We start from the raw sequence: 15,353 nt of genomic DNA on the forward strand, positions 1-15,353 counted from the left end.
CTCTGCACGTCTGTGGGATGACGGGGCATTATGTCTAACACCAGGAGGCACTTAAGTTCTAATTTCTTTCAGTTAGGTAATTTTTCACATTGAAATTCAAATGCATGGTGTAACCAGTTATAGAAAAATTCTAGTGACCCATGCCTTACTGTTTGCCTCACAGCACACAAATTATCATGAGGACATTCTTTTGCCTGAGCAGCTCACAGGAGTTTCAGGTGATACACTAATGAAACTTCACTTTCAATCACCAGTAGCATTGGCACACATCAACAAAGTAAGCCTGTCTTTCATGGAAACATGTCTGAAGTGCCTTTTCTCCTGAGTAATGGAGTCCTGCTTGGCATTTTCTTCCAGAACAGGCCTGTTTCATCACAATTAAACACTTGTTCAGGTTTTCAGTCCTTCCAGTTTCTATGTACTCCTTGAATTCCTGCATATTTTTCAGCCGCTTTGTGGTCGAACTGGCAGCCTCACCATGCCTTATCACACTATGGTTTCCACTCTGTAAATCTCTCAAACCAACCTTTGCTGGCCTTAAATTCACTCACATCATCACACTAGTTGCAGGCATTTTTAATTAAATCCTCATACCTTCCTAAGCCTTTTCATATGATCAGCCGAGAGGCGCTATCTCCTGCTATCTGTTTTCATTTATCACACCAATAAGTCTCTCAACATCTTCATCAATTGCGATCTTTGTTTGAAAACACAGTTGAACCTTTGGCAAGAACAACAGCTTCCTTGATTGTCTTTCTGGTGCCCACAATGGTAGCGATGGTTGATTGGGGTTTCTTGTACAGCTTGACTAGGTCGGCTATCGCACTCCACTTTCATACTTATCAATTATCTCTTTCTTCATCTCTGTAAGTAATTCTTACCCTTTGAGGTGCTTAGGGTTTAGCACTAAAAGCTTTCTTGGGGCCACATGGTCATATTTTCCAGAAACAGCACCGAAAATACTGTAATGTCTGAGAAATATTCAGTGTATGCTTGGATGTTACCGCGAGGCTGGCTGGTAAACAATGGGGCGGAGCGGCACATGTGAAGGCTGGCTGAGGCATTGGAGCGTGTCTCGGGCCAATCGGTATCACGGAGTTTTTAATGGTATGCTTGGCAAAAATTTGCGATAAAAATGTCGTTATACGGAAAAATGGCTATCACGATGCCATCGTTATAAAGTCCACTGTATATATATATATATGATTTGTTGTATGGGGCAAGGAGGAATAACACATCTTGTAAGGTGAGGAAAGAGCCAGTTGTGAGTGTGGGAAGTTACGTGAGGCAGTAGGTAAATGAAAGAGGTAGGAAAGACAGCCGGGATTGATGGGATGAATAGAAATGTTAAAAGCAGGTGGGGATATAGTTTTGGAGTGGTTGGTGCAATTATTTAATAAATGTATGAAGGGTAAGACACAAGAGTTGGCAGAGAGCATGCACAATTCCCCTTTGTATAAGGCAAAGGGATAAAGAGTGCCCAAAATTATGAGGATAAGTCTGTTGAGTGTGCCTGGTAAAGTGTATGGTAGAGTTATAATTGAAAAGATTAAAGTAAGACGGAGAATAGGATAGTGAATGAACAAGGAGGCTTCCCAGGAAGGTAGGGTGTGTGGGGCCAGGTGTTTACAGTGAAACATATAAGTGAACAGTATTTAGATAAGTAAGAGGTCTTTGTGGCATTTATGGATTTTGGAAAGGCGTATGACAGGGGTGGATAGGGGGCAATGTGGCAGTGTTGCAAGTGTATGAGTGTAGAGGTAGGTTACTAGAAAGCGGTGAAGAGTTTTTTAAGTGGTAGAGGCTCAAGTTGAGTATGTAGAAGGAATTTTCCCAGTAAAGTGGGCCTTAGACAAGGATGTGTGATCTCCTGTGGTTGTTCAATATATTTATAGATGGGGTTGTAAGAAGTAAATGCGGTCTTGGCAAGAGGCGTGGAGTTAAAAGATAAAGAGAATCACACACAGGGTAGAGAGTTGTCACAGCTGCTCTTTGCTGATGACACTGTGCTCTTAATGATTCTGAAGAAGCCTCACAGAGATTGGTGGATGAATTTGGTAGGGTGTGCAAAGAAAGAAAATTAAAGGTGAATACAGGAAGGAAGTAAAGTTATGAGGATAAAAAGATTAGGTGATAGATTGAATATCAGATTGGAAAGTATGGAGGAGGTGAAGCAGTATTCAGATATTTGGGAGTGGGCGTGTCAGCGAAGGATGGAGTCTATGAAAGATGAGGTGAATCATAGAATTGATGGGGAAAAAGGTGAGTGGTGCACTTAGGAGTCTGTGGAGACAGAGAACTTTGTCCTTGGAGGCCAAAGAGAGATATATGAGAGTATAGTTTTATGCGCTCTTATATGGGTGTGAAGCATGGGTGATGAATGTTGCAGCGAGGAGAAGGCTGGAGGCAGTGGAGATGTCATGTCTGAGGGCAATGTGGTGTGAATATAATGCAGAGAGTGTAGTTTGGAAGTTAGGAGGAGGTGCGGGATTACCAAAACTGTTGTCAGAGGGCTGAGGAAGGGTTGTTGAGGTGGTTAGGACATGTAGAGAGAATGGAAGCCAGAGCAGAATAACTTCAGAGTGTATCAGTCTGTAGTAGGAAGGAAAGTGAGATCAGGGGTCAGCCTAGGAAGGGTTGGAGGAGGGGGTAAAGGAGGTTTTGTGTGGGGGCTTGGACTTCCAGCAGGCATCGTGAGCGTGTTGATAGGAGTGAATGAGACAAATGGTTTTAATACTTGACGTGCTGTTGGAGTATGAGCAAAAGTAGTAACATTTATGAAGGGATTCAGAAACCGGCAGGCGGACTTGAGTCCTGGAGATGGGAAGTACAGTGCCTGCACTCTGAAGGAGAAGTGTTAATGTTGCAGTTTAAAAACTGTAGTGTAAAGCACCCTTCTGGCAAGACAGTGATGGAGTGAATGATGGTGAAAGTTTTTCTTTTAGGAGCCACCCTGCCTTGGTGAGAATAATGATGTGATAATAAATAAAAATATATATATATATAATATCGTATATATTTATATATATATATATATATATATATATATAATATCATTATATATATATATATATATATATATATATATATATATATATATATATATATATATATATATATATATATATATATATATATATATATATTATATATTATATATATATATATATATATATACATATATATATATATATATATATATATATATATATATATATATATATATATATATATATATATATATATATATATATATATATACATGTATATATGTATATTATTTGTTTGTCATGGCCGATTCACCCAGGGCGGGGTGGCCCGGCGGCTTTCACCGTCGTTACTCAGCTGTCTTGCCAGAGATAGCTACGCCACGGTTACAGGCAACGATGGCACCCGCCTGTGCTTCCCCGTCTCCAGGCTGCCGGCTCAGTCCTTCATGTTGCTGCTCGCACTCCAGCTGGCTGCGTCAGTAAAGCCATTTGTCTCATTCACTCCTGGCAAACAAGCTGCCTTATGCCTGCTGGGCGTCCAAGCCCCTGCCTCAACACCCCCTTCCTCAGCTTTTTGTTCTTTATCTTCACTACGAACTGATACGCCTCTTGAAGTCGTTCTGTTTGGCTCATTCTCTCTGCATGTCACGGCGAACACTAAACTCTCCTCTGAACAGTGGTGCAATGTCCGCTCTCACAGCTCCAGGCTGCGATTCTGCGTGCCGCATTGCCCTCCCGGGCTATGATGCTCTCCACTATCGGCCTTCCTGGCTGCGGCATTGTGGCTTCACGCCCATATAGGCGTTGATAAAATATATATATATATATATATATATATATATATATATATATATATATATATATATATATATATATATATATATACATGTATATATATATATATATATATATATATATATATATATATATATATATATATATATATATATATATATATATATATATATATATATATACATGTATATATATATAAAATGTGCATGCCTGTGTAGTGTGACCTAAGTGTAAGTAGAAGTAACAAGATATCCCTGTTATCCAGCGTGTTTATGAGACAGAAAAAGACACCAGCAATCCTACCATCATGTAAAACAGTTACAGGTTTCTGTTTCACAGTCATCTGGCAGGATGGTAGTACTTCCCTGGGTGGTTGCTGTCCACCAACCTACTACCTAGATTTAATATTACATCTTTACATTTGTTTACATTTCTTTCGACTGAAAATGGTGCCATGTACAATCTTTAAGTGTTTGTGTATGTAAATTTTGATAAATTTATTTTTTATGATAGATTTGTGTATATTTTATGGTAGTCAATGATCAAATAGACTAGTATCTACATATATTTTATGTATTCATGACAAACCTAACTTTTCTCAATTTTTTTATATTTCTAGGCTGTGATTTGTGTGCGAGTTTATTTTTTTTCAAATTGTCACAGATCTCCCCAAAAGTTTTGAACGTATTTATTGAAAAAGAAACCCGCATTTAAGTGGACCCACACAGTTGAAACCCATGTTGTTCAGGTGTCAGCTGTATATTAAAGAATTACACAGAGCACTCCGAAACTGTCCCTGCCACCTCCACTTTGCTCATTTGATATCTTGCTGCTTTTATTTGTAACTGCCAAGTCCATTTATTTTTCAGATTTTCTCACATTATTTATCTCTCTAAACATTTTCTTTATTCTCAGCAGAAATTTTTATTTGCTCTTCCTCTTACACTCACATTTGTTTAACTTTTTCCTCTGTATACTCTGTCTTTGTTGTATCATTTTGACATTGTGAAAACACTCAGATTTTTTTTTCTCCTTTAATTGCCATTTATTCCTTATCATTCCACCATCCTATAATCCCACTCTCCTATAATCATAATCCTCTGCTGCATAGTAAATTAGCACTATATGCTTTATTACCTCAACCTCTTCACTTTTTCTTCACCCTAGCTCATCTTTCTTTTAACAGTTGCTTGTACCTTCTGCTTACTATATCCAATATTCACTATACTCTATCTTTCTTATTTTAGTTGCCACAAAGTAATTATCTGATGCATCAGTCGCCCCCTAAAAACATGTATCTTTGTGTATTAACATGATTTGTACTTATGTTTTGGCATGAGATTTAAAAAGATGCATTACAGCGCAGCATATGACTCCGTCAGCCAACAAAACGTTGCCATCAAGAAACTCTCGCGGCCCTTCCAGAATGTGACCCACGCCAAGCGGGCCTACAGGGAGTTTAAACTAATGAAGCTGGTCAACCATAAGAATGTGAGTATTCCTGACCTCACATCCTCCATCTTTCAAATATGGTCTATAACATGATCAGGTATGGGTATGGTAGGGGAGAGTATGTAAAAGAAGAAAATTGAAAGTGAATATAGAAAGAGTAAGTTGATGAGGATAACAAAAATTAAGTAACGGAAGATTGGATATCAGGTTGGAATGAGAGAATATGGAGGAGGCGAATGTATTCAGATATTTAGGAGTGCCTGTGTCAGCAGATGGGTCTATGAAAGATGAGGTGAATCATAGAATTGATAAGAGGAAAAAGGCGAGTGGTGTACTGAGGAGTCTTTGGAGACAAAGAACTTTGCCCATGGAAGCAAAGAGGGGAATGTATGAGAGTATACTTATACTAACACACTTATATGGGTGTGAAGCATTGGTGGTGAATGTTGCAAGAGGGAAAAGGCTGAAGGCAGTGGAGATGTTGTGTCTGAGGGCAATGTGTGATGTGAATATAATGCAGAGAATACGTAGTTAGGAAATTAGGAGGAGGTGCGGGATTACCAAAACTATTATCCAGAGGGCTGAGGAGGGGTTGTTGAGGTGGTTCGGACAAGTAGAGAGGATAGAACAAAATAGAATGACTTTGAGTGTATAAATCTGTAGTGGAGGGAAGGTGGGGTAGAGGTTGGCCTAGGAAAGGTTGGAGGGAGGGGGTAAAGGAGGTTTTGTGTGCAAGGGGCTTGGACTTATAGCAAACATGTGTGAGCATGTTAGCTATGAGTGAATGGAGACAAATGGTTTTCAGGACTTGATGCACTGTTGGAGTGTGAGCAAGGTAACATTTATGAAGGGATTCAGGGAAACCAGTAGGTCAGACTTAAGTCCTGCAGATGGGAAGTACAGTGTCTGCACTCTGAAGGAGGGGTGTTAATGTTGCAGTTTTATAACTGTAGTGTAAGTGTGCCTCTGGCAAGACAGTGATGGAGTGAATGATAATGAAAGTTTTTCTTTTTCGGGCCACCTGCCTTAGTGGGAAACGGCCATTGTGTTAATAAAAAAAATAATTGATCAGAAATATGCTGCAATTTTTCAGTAGTTGTATAACAAAAATGTTACTGAAGATCGCATCTTAATTGTTAGTAAGAGAGAAGTTAGCATTTTTTATAGTTTTTTACGAAGTAGAAATGAAATAAGGAAGAGGAGTAAATGAAAAAAAGAGGTTAAAAGAGTGGTAAAAAGAATACAGATGAGGGTGGGGGAGGCACTGTCAACAAATTTTGCTGAGAATAAGAAATAGTTTTGGAGTGAGACTAATAAGTTGAGAAAGCTTAGGAAACAAATGGGTTTGACAGCTAAAAATAGAAGGGGGAATATTTTGAGGAACTGTTAAATGTTGAAGAGAGGGAAGCTGTGATTTCATGCATTGGCCAAGGAGGTATAACATCCTTGAGGAGTGAGGAAGAGCCAGATGTGAGTGTGAGGGAGATACATGAGGCTGTGGGTAAAATAAGAGGGGGGGCTACATGTTTGCATATATGCTTCCATGTGAACACTTGATCTACACATCCCCTACCCATTCTAAAGCCTCCTTGCACATCAGCAATCCTGCTCTCTGTCTTACCTCTAATTCTTTCAATAGTAACCCTACCATACACTTTACCTGGTATACTCAGTAAACTTATTCCCCTTAAATTTTTGCAATCTCTTTTGTTCCCCTTCCCTTAACATGAAGGAATTATACACGCTCTCTGCCACTCCCTAAGTACCACTCCAACACTATATCCACCATGCTTTTAACATTTGTGTCATGATCCCATCAGTTCCAGTTGGCTTACCTCCCTTCATTTTATGTAATGCCTCCAGTACCTCCCCCACACTCACATCCTGCTCTTCTTCACTCCTAAAAGATGTTATACCTCCCTAGCCAGTGCATATATATACATATATACAGTGGAACCTTGACTTACGGGTGTCCCACGAACCTACCCCCCTGCTCACCCCGCTTTCCCCCCTCTCCCCTGCTTCCCCTTCAACCCAAAACCTGGACACCTCGCTTGTTTATCTATGATTTCACACTTAAATTCCATGGGAATCATTCACTTTTTCTTCTCAGCACTGTCCATTACACTTACTTTCTTAGGACCCATGCTTAGAATAACTAAATTTGGCCAAATGACTTTCAAAAATGTAAGCAAAGCAGGAGAGAACTGCTCCCACAGCGAGGTAAACAGTGCACTGTGTTGGCAGCGTTCGTTATTATAATAATAATTATTAGTGTTATTATAATTATTATTATTTTTATTATTATTATTATTATTATTATTATTATTATTATTATTATTATTATTATTAATTTAGGTAACTAGAGCACAGATCCAATTCCCTAGATCAAGAGCCCCTCACCAGTGTCAAGGTTCCTTGATGCTGGTGAGGGGCTCTTGATATAGGGAATTGGATCTGTGTTCCAGTTCCCTAAATTAACCTTTTGACTGTTTTGGTCATATATATATATATATATATATATATATATATATATATATATATATATATGTATATATATATATATATATATATATATATATATATATATATATATATATATTTTTTTTTTATTATCACACTGGCCGATTCCCACCAAGGCAGGGTGGCCCGAAAAAGAAAAACTTTCACCATCATTCACTCCATCACTGTCTTGCCAGAAGGGTGCTTTACACTACAGTTTTTAAACTGCAACATTAACACCCCTCCTTCAGAGTGCAGGCACTGTACTTCCCATCTCCAGGACTCAAGTCCGGCCTGCCGGTTTCCCTGAACCCCTTCATAAATGTTACTTTGCTCACACTCCAACAGCACGTCAAGTATTAAAAACCATTTGTCTCCATTCACTCCTATCAAACACGCTCACGCATGCCTGCTGGAAGTCCAAGCCCCTCGCACACAAAACCTCCTTTACCCCCTCCCTCCAACCTTTCCTAGGCCGACCCCTACCCCGCCTTCCTTCCACTACAGACTGATACACTCTTGAAGTTATTCTGTTTCGCTCCATTCTCTCCACATGTCCGAACCACCTCAACAACCCTTCCTCAGCCCTCTGGACAACAGTTTTGGTAATCCCGCACCTCCTCCTAACTTCCAAACTACGAATTCTCTGCATTATATTCACACCACACATTGCCCTCAGACATGACATCTCCACTGCCTCCAGCCTTCTCCTCGCTGCAACATTCATCACCCATGCTTCACACCCATATAAGAGCGTTGGTAAAACTATACTCTCATACATTCCCCTCTTTGCCTCCAAGGACAAAGTTCTTTGTCTCCACAGACTCCTAAGTGCACCACTCACTCTTTTTCCCTCATCAATTCTATGATTCACCTCATCTTTCATAGACCCATCCGCTGACACGTCCACTCCCAAATATCTGAATACATTCACCTCCTCCATACTCTCTCCCTCCAATCTGATATTCAATCTTTCATCACCTAATCTTTTTGTTATCCTCATAACTTTACTCTTTCCTGTATTCACCTTTAATTTTCTTCTTTTGCACACCCTACCAAATTCACCCACCAATCTCTGCAACTTCTCTTCAGAATCTCCCAAGAGCACAGTGTCATCAGCAAAGAGCAGCTGTGACAACTCCCACTTTGTGTGTGATTCTTTATCTTTTAACTCCACGCCTCTTGTCAAGACCCTCGCATTTACTTCTCTTACAACCCCATCTATAAATATATTAAACAACCATGGTGACATCACACATCCTTGTCTAAGGCCTACTTTTACTGGGAAATAATTTCCCTCTTTCCTACATACTCTAACTTGAGCCTCACTATCCTCGTAAAAACTCTTCACTGCTTTCAGTAACCTACCTCCTACACCATACACTTGCAACATCTGCCACATTGCCCCCCTATCCACCCTGTCATACGCCTTTTCCAAATCCATAAATGCCACAAAGACCTCTTTAACCTTATCTAAATACTGTTCACTTATATGTTTCACTGTAAACACCTGGTCCACACACCCCCTACCTTTCCTAAAGCCTCCTTGTTCATCTGCTATCCTATTCTCCGTCTTACTCTTAATTCTTTCAATAATAATTCTACCATACACTTTACCAGGTATACTCAGCAAACTTATCCCCCTATAATTTTTGCACTCTCTTTTATCCCCTTTGCCTTTATACAAAGGAACTATGCATGCTCTCTGCCAATCCCTAGGTACCTTACCCTCTTCCATACATTTATTAAATAATTGCACCAACCACTCTAAAACTATATCCCCACCTGCTTTTAACATTTCTATCTTTATCCCATCAATCCCGGCTGCCTTACCCCCTTTCATTTTACCTACTGCCTCACGAACTTCCCCCACACTCACAACTGGCTCTTCCTCACTCCTACAAGATGTTATTCCTCCTTGTCCTATACACGAAATCACAGCTTCCCTATCTTCATCAACATTTAACAATTCCTCAAAATATTCCCTCCATCTTCCCAATACCTCTAACTCTCCATTTAATAACTCTCCTCTCCTATTTTTAACTGACAAATCCATTTGTTCTCTAGGCTTTCTTAACTTGTTAATCTCACTCCAAAACTTTTTCTTATTTTCAACAAAATTTGTTGATAACATCTCACCCACTCTCTCATTTGCTCTCTTTTTACATTGCTTCACCACTCTCTTAACCTCTCTCTTTTTCTCCATATACTCTTCCCTCCTTGCATCACTTCTACTTTGTAAAAACTTCTCATATGCTAACTTTTTCTCCCTTACTACTCTCTTTACATCATCATTCCACCAATCGCTCCTCTTCCCTCCCGCACCCACTTTCCTGTAACCACAAACTTCTGCTGAACACTCTAACACTACATTTTTAAACCTACCCCATACCTCTTCGACCCCATTGCCTATGCTCTCATTAGCCCATCTATCCTCCAATAGCTGTTTATATCTTACCCTAACTGCCTCCTCTTTTAGTTTATAAACCTTCACCTCTCTCTTCCCTGATGCTTCTATTCTCCTTGTATCCCATCTACCTTTTACTCTCAGTGTAGCTACAACTAGAAAGTGATCTGATATATCTGTGGCCCCTGTATAAACATGTACATCCTGAAGTCTACTCAACAGTCTTTTATCTACTAATACATAATCCAACAAACTACTGTCATTTCGCCCTACATCATACCTTGTATACTTATTTATCCTCTTTTTCTTAAAATATGTATTACCTATAACTAAACCCCTTTCTATACAAAGTTCAATCAAAGGGCTCCCATTATCATTTACACCTGGCACCCCAAACTTACCTACCACACCCTCTCTAAAAGTTTCTCCTACTTTAGCATTCAGGTCCCCTACCACAATTACTCTCTCACTTGGTTCAAAGGCTCCTATACATTCACTTAACATCTCCCAAAATCTCTCTCTCTCCTCTGCATTCCTCTCTTCTCCAGGTGCATACACGCTTATTATGACCCACTTCTCGCATCCAACCTTTACTTTAATCCACATAATTCTTGAATTTACACATTCATATTCTCTTTTCTCCTTCCATAACTGATCATTTAACATTACTGCTACCCCTTCCTTTGCTCTAACTCTCTCAGATACTCCAGATTTAATCCCATTTATTTCCCCCCACTGAAACTCTCCTACCCCCTTCAGCTTTGTTTCGCTTAGGGCCAGGACATCCAACTTCTTTTCATTCATAACATCAGCAATCATCTGTTTCTTGTCATCCGCACTACATCCACGCACATTTAAGCATCCCAGTTTTATAAAGTTTTTCTTCTTCTCTTTTTTAGTAAGTGTCTACAGGAGAAGGGGTTACTAGCCCATTGCTCCCGGCATTTTAGTCGCCTCATACGACACGCATGGCTTACGGAGGAAAGATTCTTTTCCACTTCCCCATGGACAATAGAAGAAATACAGAAGAACAAGAGCTATTTAGAAAAAGGAGAAAAACCTAGATGTATGTATATATATATGCATGTGCGTGTCTGTCAAGTGTGACCAAAGTGTAAGTAGGAGTAGCAAGATATCCCTGTTATCTAGCGTGTTTATATATATATATATATATATATATATATATATATATATATATATATATATATATATAATATATATATATATATATATGGTATGGTGTAGGAGGTAGGTTATGAAAGCATATATAGTGAGGCTCAAGTTAGATATGTAGGAAAGAGGGAAATTTTTTCCCAGTAGTAGGCCTTAGACAAGGATGTGTGATGTCACCGTGGTTGTTTAATATATTTATAGATGGGGTTGTAAGAGAAGTAAATGCGAGGGTCTTGGCAAGAGGCGTGGAGTTAAAAGATAAAGAATCACACACAAAGTGGGAGTTGTCACAGCTGCTCTTTGCTGATGACACTGTGCTCTTGGGAGATTCTGAAGAGAAGTTGCAGAGATTGGTGGATGAATTTGGTAGGGTGTGCAAAAGAAGAAAATTAAAGGTGAATACAGGAAAGAGTAAGGTTATGAGGATAACAAAAAGATTAGGTGATGAAAGATTGAATATCAGATTGGAGGGAGAGAGTATGGAGGAGGTGAACGTATTCAGATATTTGGGAGTGGACGTGTCAGCGGATGGGTCTATGAAAGATGAGGTGAATCATAGAATTGATGAGGGAAAAAGAGTGAGTGGTGCACTTAGGAGTCTGTGGAGACAAAGAACTTTGTCCTTGGAGGCAAAGAGGGGAATGTATGAGAGTATAGTTTTACCAACGCTCTTATATGGGTGTGAAGCGTGGGTGATGAATGTTGCAGCGAGGAGAAGGCTGGAGGCAGTGGAGATGTCATGTCTGAGGGCAATGTGTGGTGTGAATATAATGCAGAGAATTCGTAGTTTGGAAGTTAGGAGGAGGTGCGGGATTACCAAAACTGTTGTCCAGAGGGCTGAGGAAGGGTTGTTGAGGTGGTTCGGACATGTAGAGAGAATGGAGCGAAACAGAATGACTTCAAGAGTGTATCAGTCTGTAGTGGAAGGAAGGCGGGGTAGGGGTCGGCCTAGGAAGGGTTGGAGGGAGGGGGTAAAGGAGGTTTTGTGTGCGAGGGGCTTGGACTTCCAGCAGGCATGCTTGAGCGTGTTTGATAGGAGTGAATGGAGACAAATGGTTTTTAATACTTGACGTGCTGTTGGAGTGTGAGCAAAGTAACATTTATGAAGGGATTCAGGGAAACCGGCAGGCCGGACTTGAGTCCTGGAGATGGGAAGTACAGTGCCTGCACTCTGAAGGAGGGGTGTTAATGTTGCAGTTTAAAAACTGTAGTGTAAAGCACCCTTCTGGCAAGACAGTGATGGAGTGAATGATGGTGAAAGTTTTTCTTTTTCGGGCCACCCTGCCTTGGTGGGAATCGGCCGGTGTGATAATAAATAAAATATATATATATGTATATATATATATATATATATATATATATATATATATATATATATAATATATATATAATATATATATATAATATATATATATAATATATATATATAATATAATAATATATATATATATATATATATATATATATATATATATATATATATATATATATATATATATATATATATATATATATATATATATATATATATATATATATATATATATATATATATATATATATATATATATATATATATATATATATGTATACATGTATATATATACACGTCTTACGCGCCACTGTTTCGGACGTATTAATATACACGTAAATTCTAGCGGCCTCAAGTCAAGCAGGAGAAAGTTGGTAGGCCCACATGTGAGAGAATGGGTCAGTGTGCACCACATAAAAAAAATCCTGTAGCACGCAGTGCATAATGAGAAAAAAAACTGACTGTTTTTTTTTTGGATTAAAACGCAGACTTTGAGGTGCATTTTCGTATAGTATTTATCATTGTATTCTCGTTTTCATGGCCTCACATGATAAAATGGAAAACACATTACAGAAATAGAGATGATTTTGATTAGTTTCCTGAAGAACACGACCTTGAAATTGAGCTCAAAGTAGCGGAAATGTTCGATTTTTACCAATGTTCAGGAGTAAGCAGATCACACCACACGTCTAATACACGTCAACTGGGGAGTTTAATATTCTTTCACTAGTGCAATGATATTATTTATGCCATTTTTACAATAATGCAGTAGTCTGCATAACAGTAAATTTTGTATTGTATGAATAAAAAATCAAAATAGAAAACAATAGTAATATAAGAGGGGCCTAGAAACGTGACTAATGAACAGAGGATATGTTAAGTAAAAGGACACAAGTGCAACTTGTGTCCTTTTACTTTACATATTGTCGGCAATTCTACCAACTTTATTACAGAGGATATGTTATTTTAGTGCCAAGAATGTCTACATTGTTTATTCTGAAGTCAGGTGAGGTGTCATGTGGGTAGAGGTGGTAATAGTAGTGGAACTAAGGAGGTGAGATGGATGGCTAGAGAGGGACTTGCTGACATCATGTAACAGCAGTTTCCAGAATGGGTAATATCCTGTTGATTAGCAATTTTGAGATGCTGTAACTACCGGAATTTTGCTTTATAGTTTTATTGACAGTGATTAGTGCAGCTTCTATGCATTTTCTCCATCTTAAGTTGTCTTCTTTAATCACTACTTGAGCATCACTGAACACAAAAATGCTTGCAGAAATGATGACCGCAAAAACGTGTGTGTTCAACATAGGGATGATTGTTGGACACCTGGAAACATAAACACATATGCTGTTTAATGTGATCCTTTATTAACAATGTTTCGCCCACACAGTGGGCTTTTTCAAGTCACAAACAGATCTGTTTGTGACTTGAAAAAGCCCACTGTGTGGGTGAAACGTTGTCAATAAAGGATCACATTAAACTGCATATGTGTTTGTTTCCATTGTGTCGGTATTTTATACCATTTATTTTCATCGTGTTGGACACCTCATGAAATTCAGTGAAGCTAAACTAGTGATAAAAGAAGACGACTTAAGATGGAGAAAATGCATAGAAGCTGCACTAATTGCTGTCAGTAACACTATAAAGCAAAAATCCAGTAGTTACAGTATCTCAAAATTGCTAATCAACAGGATATTACCCATTTTGGAAACTGCTGTTACATGATGTCAGCAGGTCCCTTTCTAGCCATCCGTCTCACTTCCTTAGTTCCACTACTACTACTACTACTACCGCACGACACTCCATCTGACTCTTGCCACTTTATATATGCATTTTCTTAGTTTTCTCTGACTGGGATCCCTTCAAACAACACAGATAATACTAACCTCACCTATGACTACAACAACAAACCTATCTTTGACATTGACACTCAACTTGCTCTCATCCAGGACACCATTACACAAGTAGCCAACACCGCAATACCAAAGAAAAACCACACCACTCGTTATTCCTTCAAACCCTCAATCAGAACAAGAAGACTAAGTATCTGCTACCACAACCACTTCCTCTACAACACACACAGATTTAATCAAGTCTGATTAGATCTCACTTACCTCAGAAACAACATTCTACACAGTCTAGACCAAGACCACAACAATCACTAGTCACAGCTCATACTACAAGTGGACAAACAGCGTATCAAAAACAGTAAAGCCTTCTGGAACTTTATCAAAAGAAATCAGAGGCACCACTCCCACCAACAAATTCAAACACATCACCCACTACAACACACACATCTCTGACCCACAGGCTGCTACTAACATCTTTAAACACATCTGGGAGAACATCTTCCACCCTCACCCACCCCACCCTAATGCTGTCCAACACATTCAGAACATAGAACACTGGAACACTACACACAAAAACACACACACGAAACAACACCAGACAGCCACATCCATCTGGACTCTGTTACATCCTCCCAAGAACTCGACATTCCTTTCACCAACACAGACATTAAAACTCTCCTCAGACACCTTCCTCCCAAGGCCCCTGGTGCCTGTGGCCTAAACCATATTATCCTAAAACACCTTCCTGACTCTATCATTATTGCCTACACAAACCTCCTCAATGCCTCCCTTGCCTCTGAATACTTCCCTTCCCTCTTGAAAGCTGCTACTGCTATCCTCCTTCCTATATCCAATACAGACCACTTTGA

General features: G+C 39.1%; 1 protein-coding gene across 1 annotated transcript in view; it reads left to right on the forward strand.

Annotated features, from left to right (window-relative positions):
- The window catches only part of LOC128688052 (stress-activated protein kinase JNK-like), a 1,031,745-nt gene that overhangs the window by 670,995 nt on the left and 345,397 nt on the right, over positions 1-15,353 (forward strand). The window contains 1 exon segment of the mRNA XM_070083800.1: positions 5,147-5,276. Coding sequence (XP_069939901.1) covers positions 5,147-5,276 — 130 coding nt within the window.

The sequence above is a fragment of the Cherax quadricarinatus genome, chromosome 10 (assembly GCF_038502225.1).
Source record: "Cherax quadricarinatus isolate ZL_2023a chromosome 10, ASM3850222v1, whole genome shotgun sequence".
Lineage (NCBI taxonomy): Eukaryota > Metazoa > Arthropoda > Malacostraca > Decapoda > Parastacidae > Cherax > Cherax quadricarinatus.